The following is a 17267-nucleotide window of genomic DNA, read 5'->3' on the forward strand; positions in this document are numbered from 1 at the left end:
GCCGCCAGGCGACCCGGAAGTTGTACTTGCAACCCTGCTTTCCTTCTCCCACAATCCCTCGCGCTCTTTCTTTTCAACCTGGGCCCATCATAGTGAGTACGGGGTGTGGGTGTCGAACTCAGGAATCTGGGTCCATCCTTGTCCGCGATTGTGTTGACCTGGACAACGGGATCTCTCCTGAACTGGAGTAAGACCCCGCGTTCCAGAGAACGGGAATCCGCCTTGGGCTTAAGGGCTTTTGTAGCCTGGGAGGGTGAATGGCTTAGGAGTGCCGGGTCGCAGGGGTTTCCGGGACGGGGGCACAAATCTGATGCTTGTGCTGTGGGCGTGGATGCTTGTGCTGTGGAATGGCTAGCTTGACTCTCCCGGAAACTAGGGTTTCGGACACCAGCCAGGCTTCTGCCTACGAAAGCGCCGAGAGGGCGGCTGCGTGAGCCCCGGTCCGGGAGGGAGGAATTGGCTCGTGCAGGTCCCACCCTGTTCAGAACCCCCTTGTCGCCTGAGTTTAGATGGCTCCCGCAAAGAAGGGTGGCGAGAAGAAGAAGGGCCGTTCTGCTATCAACGAGGTAGTAACCAGAGAGTATACCATCAACATCCACAAGCGCATCCATGGAGTGTGAGTATCCTACCCCTCGCCCAGCCACACTGGTCCGGAGCCTTCCAAACTCGGCGCGTCTGGGTGTCACTCCAAGTCTGTCCAGAATTAAATGCTGGTTGACCTAGAAATTAGCATTTCTTTAAAAACTCATATCTGACTACAAACGTGAGATTGAATAATCAGGTTTCTGGGAGAGGCAATTGGAAAAACACGGTGATAAAATCATTCCACTCAGTGCTTGTAATTGAATTAAATAGACTTGGGCAGGTGAAATGAACAATGTATATTGCCGGGGGAAGCAAACATTTTAATGTCTCTATTTAGACTCTAGGGAAGTTAAACAGTTAATTTAAAAAAAGCCCTGTCCATTCCAGAGTGTGAACATTTAAAGGGGGTTATTTTAGTTCTGATACATATAGATATGTACTAACTAATATTGATTGAGATATAATATCAGAGGCGAAACCGCTAGAGACAGGAAAATAATTGTTCTATATTTTTTCCTGGGGTTTGGTTTTTCTTATGATTAGTAACTTTTCCCATTTTCTGCTTATCATTCTTGCTGCTGATAATGGAGACCAAATCTTGAGTACACAAATATTAAGGGGCAAAATAATCTATTCAGGCACCAGTCTGTGGAGCAAAGTCTCTTGCACTCGACTTGGTATTCTCCAGGACAACTAATTTTTCAGGGGATTCAAATGTGCAGCGTTGTCCACATTGAGCCTGACTGGCTGGCTGTTCCTAGCCAAGGGTTGGTCATCTGTGAGCCAAGAGGCATCATGTTCCTTTTGTCTTACTTGGGGACTCTGAGGTGGCTGCTGGGTCCAAAAGCCAGTGCCATTGTGGTGCATTGCTTCTGAGTAACCACATTCCCTTCCCAACACCCGTTTGAGCCAAAAAGTCCTACCTTCCTGGTTGATTTAGTTGGTTCCCCCTCACTCCCCCAAAATCTAGTAATATCCTCAAACCCTCCACTGGCTTACCATCTTGCTCAGATTGGACTCCAGAGTACTTACTGATTATGTATGAACTGGCCACTTATATTCTTAATTGTATCAGACATGTATCTGATTCAGGGTAGCTGTTTTGTTTTACTCTTTCCCCGCTTTGTTTTTCTCACACATAACTAAATGGCTGCCCTCATCATGCTTCAGCTCTTGACTCCAATATTTCCTTGGCCATCTTATTCAAACCTGCAATCCCCTTCCCTGATGCTCCCTACCTCTTTTCTGTGGTTTATTTTTCTCTGTCAGACTTGACACCATTTGATATACTCCAGAAGTGTCATAATCTGAAGGACCTAGGATTTTCTTATACTACTGATAGTATTCTTAGTGCCTTTTATTTCTAGGTAATTAAGTATTTAAGTGAATGGCATGAGCTTGCTTACTTGCTAGAAATAACCAGGAGGCTGGTGAAAGTAGAGAAGGGAGCAGGAGAGACATGGTAAAGTGGGGTGTGAATGTGGGTGAAGAAGCAGGCCTTTTGTGGGTCATGGGATGTTATTGAAGATTTTAGAGCAGAATTAAGTCACTTTTCCATGCTCCATTTGTTATTTTTATTGGATTCCATAAAGTTTGCCTCATCCAACAAGTATGGGGCACCTATTACATGCCAGGAGCTGTGCCGTAGGTTAGAGTTGAATCATTGGCAGGGCCCAAGTGAAGGCATGAAATCAAATGGATTTGTGTGCTTGTTTAAACAGTGCATTAATAGTACCTAGCTCACAGCTGGAACTGACAGGAGCTAATGACAGTGCCTGACACGTGCCAAGAGCTTCATAGAATTAACTCTTGTCCCCATTATACTTTTTGAGAGGAATCTGTACATTTCAGGTCTCTGTTCTTTGAGCACAGAACAGGGAAATGAACTTTGAAATTAGTATTGAATGGTCTCCAAAAACATGCTGTGTCTTAAGATATGACAGCTCTAATTATGAGTGGGGACCCCCCAAAAACAGAATTATCTTCTGGAGAGCAGGGCAGTTATATATATGGGCTCTCCCTGCTAGGTAAGTGTTGTAGGAACCCACCTGAATACGTATACCAGCTGACATTGTGAGAGTCTCTGTTCGGCTTCACTGTGTTGGGGGGGGGGGGTGGAGCGGGGTGGAGACAACACGGTTTGCCCGTTTCATGATGGGACATTTACAAGTGCAAAGTGATCTCCCTGCACTGCACTGAGTGTTCAGCAGTTTTTGGCCAAAAACGGCATACCCTTGTGCCCTACCTAGGTAACTTTTTTTTGTTTATTGTTTCCCTGGATGAAAAAAGTCATCAAAAGGAAAAGTTATGCTGATGTGCAAGAGGTGAAGCAAAAAAAAAAAAAAAAGTACTAAAAGGTATCAAAATTGACAAGTTCAAAAACTGTTTTGAGCAGTGGGGGGGGATGTCTTGATAGGTGTATTGCATCAGATGGAGAGTACTTTGAAGGTGACTGAAGTATAAACATGTAAGAAATACACAATTTTTTATAAATTTCCCAGGGTTTTTTTGCCTCCACCCTCATTTTGATCTAGGAATGCTTACTGTTCAGTATTGTATGCTTCAAGCATATTTATGTTCAAGCATATTCTAAAGTTATCCTTTGATTATATTCTCCTTGATAGGTATTATTAGTTTGGGGTTGATTTTGTTGATCAGGAAAGGGTTGGCCAATATGTATATTAACATTACTTAAGGACCATATGTAGAGCCCTTATTCTATCATTAAAAGTGGGTTGTGGATCTTTTGTGTTCCAAATATGTTAGCTGCTGGGCATTAATACTGCCTCAAGAAAGGATTGTCCTGTCTTGTTCAAGTTTGTTGTAGGTTTATTTTACGAAAGTAGAACATAATATGTATTTCGTTAAATTTTGTACTCCTTTAATTCATTTATTTACTTATGTTTGAATCTAAGGGGCTTCAAGAAGCGTGCCCCTCGGGCACTTAAAGAGATCCGGAAATTTGCCATGAAGGAGATGGGAACTCCAGATGTGCGCATCGACACCAGGCTCAACAAAGCCGTCTGGGCCAAAGGAATAAGGTGCCAAAGTGTTATCTGTGTTATAAGATGAACCTTTAAAATCACACCAGCTCACTTTGGCACATTCTATATAAGTTCAGTAATTAGCTAATGCATATAGAAGTATAAAATAGTATGAAAGTAACTCAGGGTGGGGCATCACCTGCAGAGAAGCCCTTTGACATGGTATTTTTAATGAGACCCAAATAACGAAGGAGCTAGCAATGTGAGGCTTAGGTGGGGGTGGTGCACAGGGAACAAATCAGGTGAAGTCAAATAAGTGACTTGAAGAACAGTGAACAAGGATGGAAAGTTAGGGGGAGATCATAAGGGATCTTGTAGGTCATGGCAAAGAGTTTGTATTTCTCTCTGGAAACGATTGGAGCAGTTTTTTAATTTAACCATAGGTAATTTCACCTATCCTCCCCCAGGCACATTTTTGGTTGCCACTGTAGGCCACAGATTCTGGTGAACATCCTAGAATGCATAACATAGCCTTCCACACAAAGAATTATCCAGCCCAATTATCAATAGGACCAAGATTGAGAAGTTGAGAAGCCTTGCTCATAAAGCAGGGGACTGGTTTTTGCCGTGAAGGACAATTCAAGGTGCCAGTGTGGAAATAAGGGTAGTGGCACTGGCATGGGCTAGGTGATTTATAAGACTGAAGTAGGGCAGAGTGTAGCATCTGGGTAGTATTTCAGTATTGAGGTTGGATGGGATGACATTCAGCCCTGCAGTGGACTCGCATTTAGGGTACTGGTAGAAATGTGTGATAGAGGAGCTTCCAGCGATGGCTCCTTTGAGGTAAGGGAGGAGTGGTATTGTAGACATCAAGAGTAGTCCCAAGTTTCAGGACACTTCACCTCAGACCAGTAAAAGGAGGCAGTATAATCCACTGTGATGCAGAGAGTGAACAACATTTAATAGTTCTTTGTGTTCAGTGTAGCCTGCAGTTATTTTAGTGTTCCTGCAAATTTAACTTTTAGACAAAGACCATAACCACAATTTTTGTGGTGGTGATAGAAGGAAAGGCCCAGGTTTCTGCATAGGTTGAATGTCAGTAGTGCCTGCCTACTAAGACAGGTATATACCCTGAAACAAGTGTTTTCTGTAGTGGCTGGCTGGCCCGATTAGAACAAAGGATGGTGCATTAGAAACATGTGACAGGAATGGGGATAGGATGTGTGAATACACCTGGTGGCTACTTTCGTGATAGGAGGAATTAGCTTTACCAGCACACCTATATTTGTTACTAGGAATGTCCCATACCGTATCCGGGTGCGGTTGTCCAGAAAACGAAATGAGGATGAAGATTCACCAAACAAGCTCTATACACTGGTCACCTATGTACCTGTCACCACTTTCAAAAGTAAGTTTTACTTTATTCCACAAAGCTGTTTAGAATAGAAAAACAATATGATGTATGGTATGGAAGGTGACTAGCTGTCTCTTCTTTTGCAGATCTACAAACAGTTAATGTGGATGAGAACTAACTGCTGGTTGTCGGTCGAATAAAGTTATAAAACTGCCTTTGAAGTTTGGTTTCCTGTTTCTGGTGGCAATGGAATGTATTTGTATATCTTAAAGTAGTTCCCAATTAGAGAATTATTTGGAAAGCTTTTCCTTAGTACTGTGCCCGTGTCCCTTCTTTCCAGCCCAGGTCGTAAGCAAGTTTTTAAAGGTAATTTTGAGGTGTAGGCTGGCTTTAGAATGACTGTTTAGGTAGTTGGGGCACTGGAGGTAACGTTAGAATTCCATGCATGTAAAAGCACTAAGATCAACTTTTTCCAGAAACTGGCATGTAGAAATCAATTGCCATTGGCCACTTAATTTTACCAAACTGAAATGGTAACAGTTGATAGTATCTTAGATTTATTTATACTTGATAGTATGTCTGTAAGCTTCTCCCTCTATCTGTATTTAGTATAATTGTTAAGAAGTACTGAATTGTCTTATAAAATAATTGCTATTTTGATGGGGTAACCAAATTATGTTTAATTTATATGTACAGTTAATATTTTAGCTCACTCCAATGGCCTTGAGGTATTTTTAGTCCGGGTTTACATGGAGCTCAGAGGTAAATTTTACACAATCCAAAATCTTGAGTTCACCACAAAAGCACGGTGTTGCAGGGGTTATATTTCATTATCATTTACACCACTGTAAAGAGATCATCTCTGAAGCCCTGTTGGTGATTATTGCCAAGGTAGGGTTGAAAATCAAAGCAAGAGTGTCTACCCTTCTGGCGTCTCTAGGCCACACTGGAAGAAGAGTTGTCTTGGGCCACACATTAAATACATTGTGACACATTATCACAAAAGGAAATTTCATGTTTTAAGTAAACTTAGTGATTTTGTGCTGGGCTGCAGGTTGGACACCAGAACACAAGATTTGGGGGAGGCTTATCTGTTCACTGGCACAAACCAGACCTTAGACACTCAAGATAAGTATAAGGCATAAACAAGGACCAAAATCAATGCAAAAATTTCTTATTAAAAAATTTGGAGGCCAACAGTGAAAGTATATACACAACATTTTTGATTTTTGCAAGGACAAGTGAATACAACCAAATATATTAAAATGGTTTCAATTACCAGCATTGAAACAAAATTTGTGCAAAACCAAATGCAATTGCCCAGATAGTGGCGCTTGATTCTGGACCTCCCATTATCCAAGTGAAAAATAGAAGCTGGGGCATTTGTCTCTGGGTTAGCATGATACATTGGACTTTTTTGTTCTGAGAACAAAATCATCACAGCAGAAATGCCCATTTCAGCAAACCTCATAAAACTGGTAATTCTCTTAAGAATAAATAGAAATAAATGTTTGAGGGTTACATTAAATTACCTTGGTCACAGCTGGGGCTGTCAGTTTAATAACCTGGATATACCCAGCTTGTGGGATATACTCTGAATGAGCCTGAAACCTTAGGGGTTGACAACCTATGAAACTTGCTTTGTGGTCCTTGCTTTGTTATGGCAGACTTGTCTCAGCAAGCTGCTGTCTTGCTTGATTTCAGGATGTAATTGGCTGCTCATTTCAAAAGTTTTGAGACTATACTGATTGATCTTGGCATTTCCAAGTTTGGATTTGATGTCCAGTGGCTTTTCAAAAAAGTTTACTAATGACTGTTCAGTCAAAAGTGAAGCTAAGATATGTTCAAGGGAGACTGTCCAGTCCCCTTCTGCCTCTTCAGGAAATGCCTGGGCATCCTGGGAAGCCGTCCCAGGGTCAATGTCTGCAAATACAGAGTCCTGCTCCAGAGAAGGAACTGAAGCCTCCAGCTCTTCCCCACTGTCCTGGGAGCAGCTTCCAGAGCTGCTACCTCGGTGCCCCACTTCCCCAATCTGCAGCAGCAGAGTAGTTACTGTGGCGATGGCTTGGTACAAATTGTTTTCTTCTGGATCTTCCCGGAACATACTGTACAAAGTTTTACAGAACTGGATAAATTCTCTCTGGGAAAAAAAGTATATGGTATATATAGCAGCATAACCAGGATAGAAGTATGCTTTCAAAAACAAAACAAAACTTTGGTACTTAGAGAAAACTACATGGTACTTTTGGAAGCAGAATATGAGACAAGGTCCTATCTGCCCTTTGACTTCAAGAGAATTTCAGCACACTTAGAAGTATGCTATTTTTCTATGCCATAGACAGAATGCTATACAAATAGCATACTTCTAAGTGCTATTGAGTTGCCCAAAAGTCCATTCAGTTTTTTCTGTAAAGATACATTTTTCATTTTCACCAATAACTTGATTTGGATATTTTGAGTATATCAGCAATTTCCCATGTGGTATAATGTTCGTTGTTCTCAATTAATGTCTCAATTTGATCACTATCAATTTCAACTGCTCTACCCAGCTGTGGAGCATTGTCCAGCAAGAAATCTCCAGCACTAAACTTAACCACTTGACAAGTTTGATCAGTTATAGCACGTAGTCCATACACTGAAAAAATCTTTCATTGCAGTTCAGTTGCATTTTTACCTTTCTTGAAATAATAAAGCATAATATGCTAAAAATGTGTATTTTCTTCCATCTTTAACATTAAAATGGCTACACAAGAATTCACCAATTTTGATATTTTTTTTTCTAATGTGTGCTGATATGACAGCTGTCACAATGCAATCTAACAAAATTGTTTCAAATGAAGTTGAAGACAACTAAGTTCTACTAGAGCCATCTTATGAAATAAACCAAACTTGCCCATCCCAATATAAAGATGTGTATACATCCTTTAACACAGCAAGTCAACTTCAAGCAAGCAATGCATCCAAAAGCTGTGCAGAACTTTGTTTACAGGGATGTTTAAACTAAGGGTTACTATAGTAAAAAGTTGGAAGCAGCTTAAATATGACTAAATGTTCCTCTGGCAGGACTACCATGCAGCAACTAAAGGTAAAAAAAAGGACAGTGATGACTGATCCTTGTGAAATTACACACTCCTGCCCAAATTGAGACTAATGTGATGAGAGATACTTCATGTGAGATGTGCTACACAATTCTAGGGATAAGAAAATGGTTGAGAACTGCTAATTTAATAATTTAATGATTTGAGAGAAATATCCATGATTGTTTTGAAATAAATGATTTCAAGTATTGATGCAGCCCATTTTTGTTTGTAGTAAAAAGTTGATACACTAATGCTGATGGCTTTGGGTGATGAAATTTAATTTTTTTTTAATTGAGGTATGACTGGCATGCAGTATTGAGATGTAGCTAACTTTATGGAGTAGAAGGAAAATGTGGAAGGAACTACCCAAACAGAGTACAGCAACACTTGTCAAATATGTCAGGACATCAGAATCCCAAAAGATACTTGAGGTCAAAACAAGACTTGAGAAACTGCATGCTAAATGTCCCCTCTTGAAGGCTCACAGCACATAGTAGCACCAAAAAGACTTAGGTCCTATAATAAAGGACTGTGAAATAACCTACTACCATCACATGGTGCTTGAATGTGGCACAGAAACCTCATGGTGATTACAGAAAGGTTTTAGGAGACAAGTACTGTCATGTAATCAATGCTTTTAAGCACTGACCAATTTTAAGGGAAGAAAACTGCGGTATATCCAGAGTGCCACCAAATGCTACTCTAAGGAATAAATCTTCATCACACCCTGGGTAAATGAATTTGACAGAAAAACTCTTCAAAGACAGCCTGTTTTGAAGAGCTCAGAATATCTGAATGGATCACATTTTTAAAGATTTCTTCCCAAAAGTTACAAGATCCTTTAATAATGGCTCTGGAGGTAAAAGGGCCCCAGCTGAATTATCAAACTTACTTCTAAACAAATCATTTGGCAAAATAATTAATCCTTTACACAGAATAAAGTCCATACCTGGCTCATTTGGGGCAATTCAGTCTCAGTTTTTTCTTTTTCTTTGGCTAAATCCTTAATCATCTGCTTTAGCTGTTTCTGGTAATCAGTTGCATCACCTGAGACAAAGAAAACAGTGTATGTGTTAGTCTAAATACAATAAAAGCAAAGCAACATAAAAGGGGGTAGTGCAGGGTGGAGGAATTCCAAACTGAGGAACATAGATGACATGGGAGGAAGAGTGTTTTACAACTGATCACAAATGGAGAATGGCAGCTAGGTGACGTCTCTTGCTACAGGAGGAATAAACAGGGTAGGGTTGAGGGACAGTCACCAGTACACTACAACTCAAGGTTTCTGGCCTTTGAAAGCAGCAGGCTCAGTGTTCCTTCTCAGGAGGGAGGGCGTAGGTGAGTCTAAGAAGAGCCACAAAGTCTTGCTCCTGAAAACAGCAGTGGTGTACCATATTGAAGGTAACAATGAAGAGAGGTACGTGCCATTTGATTTCCCAAAAACCAGGGGTCTTGACGTCGACAACAGAGGATTCTTTAATGGTGACTGGCTGTCTCGATCATTTTCAGTGAGTGCTTAAAAAAAGATGAAGTTGAACAAATTATGTTATCTTGACCAAAACCAAAGCTTTTTAGGTAAGAAAACTAAAGGCTAAGTAAGCCAGCAGCACCCAACCTGTGGGAAGCAACCTTTGCAGGGTCTGTGCACCCAGGTATACAGAAAGCACTGTCTGGATATACAGAGTAAAGAAAATATCTTACATACCACAGTAGTACTCTTTTCTGGGTGTATGTATATATACTGTTGTAATTAATGATACACCAATTCACAAGACCTGGCCTAGAAAAATGTATGAAGTAAAATCCATTTTGTTTAAATATATGTATATGTATATTATACCCATAAATTTTACAAATAAACACCATATCTTTGGGTACTATAATAGGTAGTTGTTCTAAACTTTTCATGTTATTTTTCTATAATAGGCATATTGTGCTATATTTCATACTTTCTAACAAAAATTGGGAAGAGCTTTACTGAACTCAAGCACTTTATTACAAATTTTGAAATGCACAAAAATACAATTATATCAGAACCCTAATACACTGCTGATGGAAATATAAAATGTTACAGCCATTTTGGAAAATAGCCTGGCACTTCCTCAAAAAAGTTAAATTACTATTCAATCCAGAAACTCCATTAGTTATATACCAAAAGAAAATGAGAACATGTCAACTCAAAAATTTGTACACAAATGCATGTAGCAGCATTGTTCCTAAGAGCCAACTGTTCATCACTTGGTGAGCAGATAAATTATGGCATGCCCACCAATTGGTGTATCACATTCAGCCAGAAATAGGAATGCAACACTGATACATGCTACAGCATGGATGAACCATGAAGGCAGCCAAAAACAGCACATATATTGCATGATTCCCTTTGTACAAAATATCCAGAGAAGGCAAATCTATGGACAGAAAGCAGGGAGATATGGGTAGATGGGGAGGGGGGCAATGCTAAAAGGCTTGGGGTTTTTTTAGGGGTTAATGAAAAGGTTCTAAAATCATGATGATGGTTGCTTAGTTGAATACACTAGAAGCTTTGGATTGTATACTTCAAGTGAATTAATTGTGTAGTATGTGAATTGTAGATCAGTAACACTTACAAATATAGTCCTGATCAGTGGGTTGGGCATCATTGGAAAGTCACTGGTTTGATTCCAGGTCAGGGCACATACCTGGGTTGCAGGCCAGATCCCCAGCTGGGGACATGTGAGAGGCAACCGATCAATGTTTCTCTCCCACATCGATGTTCCCTCTCTCCCTCCCTTCCCCCTTTTTAAGAATAAATAAATAAAGCTCACAAAAATAATTATAAAGGGCATTACAGACAAAGGATCCTCATCTTAAAAAGGTTGAAGCTTACTAGTGAGCCATTCACTAAGAATAAATCGAAAGGCAAAATTCAGTTGTGATTGAACAAATACCCACAAGATGGCACCAAAGCCTTGGTAAGCTACCCTTTTCTTGGAAGGTAGGTTTCAGTTATTTTCAGATCTTTTTTTTCTCTACAATAAAGATATTGAGTCATTTTCCCCCCAACTTTGCCGAAAACAAATTCTACAAATTGGCAGGTATGAGAAGCCACTCAGAAACTAAGTGGAAAATTACAAACACTGGATGGTACTTGGGGCAGTCATGATGGAAGTAGATTTCCTAGATAAGAGCCACTGAGACGTCTACAGGACACTGGATCCCTGTCCTCAAAGAGCTTGGTGCATCAATCAGAAGAAACATGCCCACAAGTCACTCAAACAGAAGAACCAACATACACACATCATGAAAGCATAGAGCGAACAATTAATTCAAGCAGTGGGAGAGTGTCCAGAAAGGAGGCAAAGAAGTATGAACAGTGACAAATAACTAGAAGGCCAACCAACCACAAAGCAATGCTTTCCAGCCTCTTTCCAGTCGTGGCACACAGAAAACACCACGACTGGGGCTGGACACCAGTGAACAGAAGGAGTTTCAGACTTTACTGAAGAAAACTCACCTATCTATGATCAGAAACAGGATACAATGCGTTCAGGAAAATAGCAAAGACTGAGTTTACAAAGAGTCTTCAAATGTACTTTTAGCCTTTCAAAATGGGCTATTTGAACTGACTTTTATAAATGTAATCTTAGTTTTATGTTCGTATGTGTGTGTGTGTGTGTATAAATTCAAGACTAAATGAATTAAGAAACACTTCTATTAAAGTTTTCATTGTGTCTCATTTCAAGGACTGCACACGGTAAAATCTGATGAGTAATTTACATGTGGTTATCTGAAATTCCCTTATCTCTTAAACATACTGCTTTCAGCACAATCTAGCCTTCTGATGCAATTAAGATACTACAGTCATCAAAATAATACCATCCGCCATCATATTTTCTTCTTTCAAAAGTGATACAGTGTCCTCCTCCTACCCTTCCACAGTGGTTGGAAAGAGCAACCAAATTATAGGACTTGCATTTGGATTAGGAATTCCAATGTAACTCAATCATTGATATGAAAATCAACTAAAGTATCCAACTTGTGTCTCAGGTATCTACTGTAAAAAAAAATCCCTTGAAATATAGTGAGTACTGGATGCTGGGATCATAAATCCAATTTCTTAGTGGCTTCCTGACAACTTGGATAATACCAGGGATCTTCAGCACCTCACTCTTCTTTTAAAAAGTTCAATGCAATCATTAATTTCACAAGAGGAGGTTTGTATTCTGCAGTTTTCACTTCAAGTGGCATTTTCAAGTCTTGATCCTAATCTAAAGAACAGATCTCTCATCTAGCCTAAGCTGCCCATCACCAAATCAGTGTACCTGGTATCATTTCTGACCTGGCTGGTATCAGTGCAGCCTAGGTTGTTAGACCAGAATGGGAACTGTCATTTTTGTATCCTGTGATTTGACCTTGGCAAGTTTCCTCAGTAGGTCACCTGTTTCTAAAATCGTTATTTCCTTCAACTGAATTTTCACAGTTTCCATTTCTCTGAAGGGAGTTCTTATGGATTTAGCTCACCTGTTTCCACCTCACTTGGTGAGCTTTCTTCATATAATGTCACTTGGTTCATTCCCAACAACTTGGTCCTTAGAGCAGTGTAGTGATTTTTTAGTTTTATTGGTTGCCAATGCATATTTTGACATATTGGCACATTCCCAAAAGCAGATTATAGTTTATGTCCACTATTGTTTCTCAGTATAACCATAAAAGGCCAACCAAAGAGAACCAATATGGTGGGTATAACCTGAGTGCCAAACTCTACTCTTCGGCAAACACTAGTCATCACATGCTCTGTATCTTTGGTCCTATTGATGTTAATTTCAAACACATAATATCCCATTCAGCAATAGTGCTATGGTTTTCATGCACAGTGAACATTCCATGAAATCTATGATTGTGTGTATATACATACACACACACACACACATATCAGTGTCTACCATCTTATCTGTTGGTACTCTTGACAAAGCAATGTCAAGCAAAGATCTTGTGTATTTCCAATTGCACTGCATGGGTTTAGACAGTGGATCCATTCTAAGTAAATGAACTTAAACTTCCAAAGTACAGTCTTTTACCATGGGCAATGGAACAAAATAGATCTTGTCAAGTAACAAAATGGAATGAATGGTACTGAAATCTTAGCATGCTCAGGACTTTTTAATATTAGTTTTCATACTAATAATATTGAAATGGCTACATACAATTCCTGATTAGGACTTTGAAATAATGACCTCTTCAAACAGACTGTCCCTATCACAAGAAGGTGAAGGCAAATGACATTTTCCTCTACTTGATGGAAACTTCTTCCTTGTCACTACTGAGAATTTGAATGATTTAAATATCTTTTACTTCAAGTATGTGGTCATTCTGCACATCAAACAGCTTCTCTCTTCCTAACAAATGTAATGTTGAAAAATTTTTGGCTACTATAACTATATTTTTAATCCAATCAATATTTTTTCCATGTCAAGTATTTCAAAACAAAGCTCTTCTTCATTAAAACACAAATATTGCAGTATTAGCCTATAATTATGTTTCAGGATCCAAATAACACTGACTATCATTAATGAAGCATTTATAACCTAGTTCTTTTCTAATTTGACTTTTTGCTTTGAATCCATACTGTATCAGTACAAGTTAATATGTTTTCATGCATTCTTTTAGTTTTCAATTAAGTTCAGGTTTTCAACATTTTAAATCTTTTTAAAGTAACTATCTTCAACCAAATTACAAGTTGGAATTACTCATAAGATTTTTCCTTTTAACTCAACTTCTTGACTAAACTCTTCCTCTTGACAGCAAATGGACTTTGGTACTTAGAAAGAAATTTCTACTTCTTCACATAAAGCTGAACATGAAGATGAGCTGCTTGAATTTTATTAGGTTCAACATTTGAAGATCCATTTGATGTAGATCCATACCAGCAGGGAAATATTTTGGAAAACTAATCTGCCAGGAGGAACTGGTGATGTCAGCTCTGATCTTAGTATACCATCTTACAGAAAGCCTCCAACCCTTACTATTTGTGTTTGTTTACCATTGCCAACATATCATTCCCAGTAGCTTGTTTTGATGCTTCTTGATGATGAAGCTAATGTTCTTACAGGAAACTGTCTTCTGGAAGTCCAATTAGTGTAATTAACCAAGTTGATCAATACCTGTACATTGATCAATCTGCTGTGAAAACTCCTGATTTAATAATCTTCAGGAATACTGTTCATCCTTATGTCACCTGTTATGGTATCAAATCATCTAGAGTATTTCTTTTCTATTTCCTATGCTAAATAGTGTTGCAGTCACCATGGAGCCAACAAAGTGAGCACTTCCAGAAATGTGAGGTCCGGCCCTAGGCCTAGCACTTCCTCGCTTCCTGTGTTGCATCAGATAACTTAAGCAAGCTCACAAAAGTCCTTTGCCTCCTCTAGGACCCTCTCTCAATTTCAACCAGTCTGCACAGAGGCCAGGTGCTGATGTGCCTGTCCGGTACCCTGCCTCCCATCAGGCAAATAAAGCATTCTTCTTTGGGCACACAAGTTCAAACTTGTAATCGCCAGCATACTTCCTAATTAGTGAGTTAAAACTTTTTTTCCAACTACCATGTCTATCCCACCTTTAATCAAAAAATTGTTCATTATTGGTAGAAAGTACATATTTGTTAAAGTTAAATCTATTTAAATGAAAATACCTAAATGTATTGTGGATCTTAACAGCCTTGGCAAATTGATATGTTTAAATACAGGTTTTACAGTCTGCATTAAGACTTTTTTTAAAAACTGCATAAAAATTCAAATGTTAAATACAAGTAAACAAAATAATATATCAAGTCTTAACTTCCATTTAACAACTTAAATTCATTCATACACTATAAATATTACAATCATAGATATTCAGAAAGTATTTGAAAAATTGATTTCTGAAGCCATAAAGGTCTACAAATGCCTTTAATGAATTAATATAATTAAAATACTTTCTAGAAATAAACTTGTAATTTGGAACCAAATAATTTAATATGAAGTTATATTAAGAATCAAATACCAATTTCAAATGATAATATCAAAACCAATAATAAATTTAAAGATATAGCAGGAATGACATCTATACAATCTTTGTAACTTTACTATAAATCTAAAATTATCCCAAAATAAGTTATTTAAAACTCAAGATAAAATAATGGGAAAAAATAAAATCAACCATGTTCTATTTAGCAATATACTAGATATAATAGGTAATGATTATGAAAAGGTGATAATGACAATAAAGGAATAATTATGCATGTCTTCTATTTTAGTAGGAAAACATTTGTGGAAAAATAAGGGCAAATTACAATACATTGGCATAAAAGGCAAAGAACTTCACTGATGCTAAACAATTTGCACTAGAGTAATAATGAGTGCTTGGAACAGTGGAGGAGCAGCTGTATGTGGCTGCTACAGAATGTTCCTTGGAGATAACATGCATAATGTATTATACACCAACTCAGTAATGGCTGATTCAGAAACTGTACCCAGAAAGCCCACCAATAATAGCCACTTTCATTTTCAACTTTTGTACAGGTGTTCATTGTAAAAGCCAACAGGCTGTCATGGCCCTGGAAACCTAAAGCCCAACAGCCTCCCCAGGCACCCTCTGTGCAAACTTCTACCAGAGGCTACCCCATCCAGCACCATAACCATTGCACTGAGATCCAGAGACCCTCTGGAATTCCTAATCCACCACTATCAATTTCAAAGGTCCACTGAATAACTTAAAGTATTCCCATAGGTTTCAACACTGCTTCCTTTGTTCTCAGTTACCACTGATTAAATTTGAAGGAGCAAGGTCTTACATGTTGGAAAAATGAAATGGTCTTTCAAAAACAGTAGAGTAAAACAGCCATCTGTTAAGGCCACCAGGGTCTGGTTTCCCATACATTCTACAGGCCAATGGTTTGTAAGATGTGGTCCCCAGATCTAGTGAGTTGAGAAACTAGGGTGGGCCCAGTAACCTGTGTTAACAAGTCCTCCAGATGATTATGCTGCACCCTCAAGTTTGGGAACCACTGCCATAGGCCATACAATACAATACTTAAAATGTCATCAGGAACCCTAAACCAGAAATATCTGTTGTTTCAAGTCCAAAATTTGAAAGAACTTCAGGACTTCCAGCCAAGATGGAGGCATAGGTGGATACACTGTGCTTCCTCGCACAACCAAAAAAAGGACAACAACAAATTTAAAAACAAAAGACAATCAAAACTGACAGAAAATCGAACTCTAAGGAAATCTCACAACAAAGCAGTTAAAGAAGAAACATTCATCCAGAACAGTAGGAGGGGCAGAAAGCCGGGGTAAGCTATCCAACTGGGTGAGGTGGTAGCTGGCAGAGTGGGTGGCCACACATTTGTGTGTGGATAAACCAGGAGGAACAACTGGGGAGCAAGGCAGACCTCACTAGCCTGGGTTCCAGTGTGGGGAAATACAGCCTCAAAGACTATGACTGAAAAAACCTGTGGGGGTTGAGGAGGCAGGATAAACTCCCAGCCTCACAGGAGAGTTCCTTGGAGACACCCACAGGATCCTAGAATGTACACAAAACCACCCACCAGGGAATCAACACCAGGAGGGCCCAATTTGATTGTGGGTAACAGCAGAAGTGACTGAAAGCTGGCAGAGAACTGAACAAGCAGCACTGTTCCCTCTTGGACCCCTCTCCCATATACAGTGCCACAACACAGTGACCTGGGTTGCCCCACCCTAAGGCTCTGCCCCTTACTACATAACAGGTGTACCGAGACAAAAAAAAAAAATGGCCCAAATAAAAGAACGTATCAAAGCTCCAGAAAAAATACAACTAAATGATGAAGAGATAGCCAACCTATCAGATGCAGAGTTCAAAACACTGGTAATGAGGATGCTCACAGAATTGGTTGAGTATGGTTGCAAAACAGAGAAAAAGGTGAAGGCTATGAAAAGTGAAATAAAGGGAACCAACAGTGAAGGGAAGGAAACCAGGACTCAAATCAACAGTTTGGAGCAGAAGGGAGAAATAAACACTCAACCAAAACAAAATGAAGAAATAAGAATTCAAAAACATGAGAAGAGGCTCAGGAATCTCCAGGAAAACTTTAAATGCTCCAACATCCAAATCATAGGGGTGCCAGAAGGAGAAGAGGAAAAGCAAGAAATTGAGATCTGATTAGGGAAGGATAACTTCCCTAATCCGGCAAAGGAAATAGACTTCCAGGAAGCCCAGGAAGCTCAGAGAGTCCCAAAGAAATTGGACACAAGGAAGTACACACCAAGA

At 39.3% G+C, this 17267-nt stretch overlaps 2 protein-coding genes and 1 pseudogene across 7 annotated transcripts in view; 1 reads left to right on the forward strand and 2 right to left on the reverse strand.

Moving 5' to 3' along the window:
- On the forward strand, window positions 1-5138 carry RPL31 (ribosomal protein L31). 2 transcript variants are annotated; one of them, XM_024571894.4, is made up of 5 exons: window positions 1-92; window positions 510-616; window positions 3501-3626; window positions 4865-4977; window positions 5070-5138. In XM_024571894.4, the coding sequence occupies exons 2-5, from the start codon at window positions 510-512 to the stop codon at window positions 5099-5101; spliced, it is 378 nt and encodes a 125-aa protein (XP_024427662.1). In that variant the 5' UTR covers window positions 1-92; the 3' UTR covers window positions 5102-5138. The 2 variants fall into 2 exon arrangements, with proteins under 2 accessions (XP_024427662.1, XP_024427661.1); XM_024571893.4 differs by having other exon boundaries at window positions 43-187.
- Window positions 5139-6081: 943 nt separating this feature from the next.
- The window catches only part of TBC1D8 (TBC1 domain family member 8), a 125917-nt gene continuing 114731 nt past the window's right edge, over window positions 6082-17267 (reverse strand). For 4 of the 5 annotated variants that reach the window (XM_053923703.2, XM_053923700.2, XM_053923701.2 and 1 more), the window contains 3 exons: window positions 9429-9518; window positions 8953-9050; window positions 6082-7063 (listed from right to left, as the gene is read on the reverse strand). In XM_053923703.2, coding sequence (XP_053779678.1) covers window positions 6551-7063; window positions 8953-9050; window positions 9429-9518 — 701 coding nt within the window. In that variant the 3' untranslated portion in view covers window positions 6082-6550. The remainder of the gene's footprint in view (window positions 7064-8952; window positions 9051-9428; window positions 9519-17267) is intronic. The other variant, XM_053923702.2, reaches the window with a different exon arrangement.
- Window positions 9557-14151, reverse strand: LOC128780811 (ubiquitin carboxyl-terminal hydrolase 15 pseudogene; annotated as a pseudogene).

The sequence above is a fragment of the Desmodus rotundus genome, chromosome 5 (genome assembly GCF_022682495.2).
Source record: "Desmodus rotundus isolate HL8 chromosome 5, HLdesRot8A.1, whole genome shotgun sequence".
Lineage (NCBI taxonomy): Eukaryota > Metazoa > Chordata > Mammalia > Chiroptera > Phyllostomidae > Desmodus > Desmodus rotundus.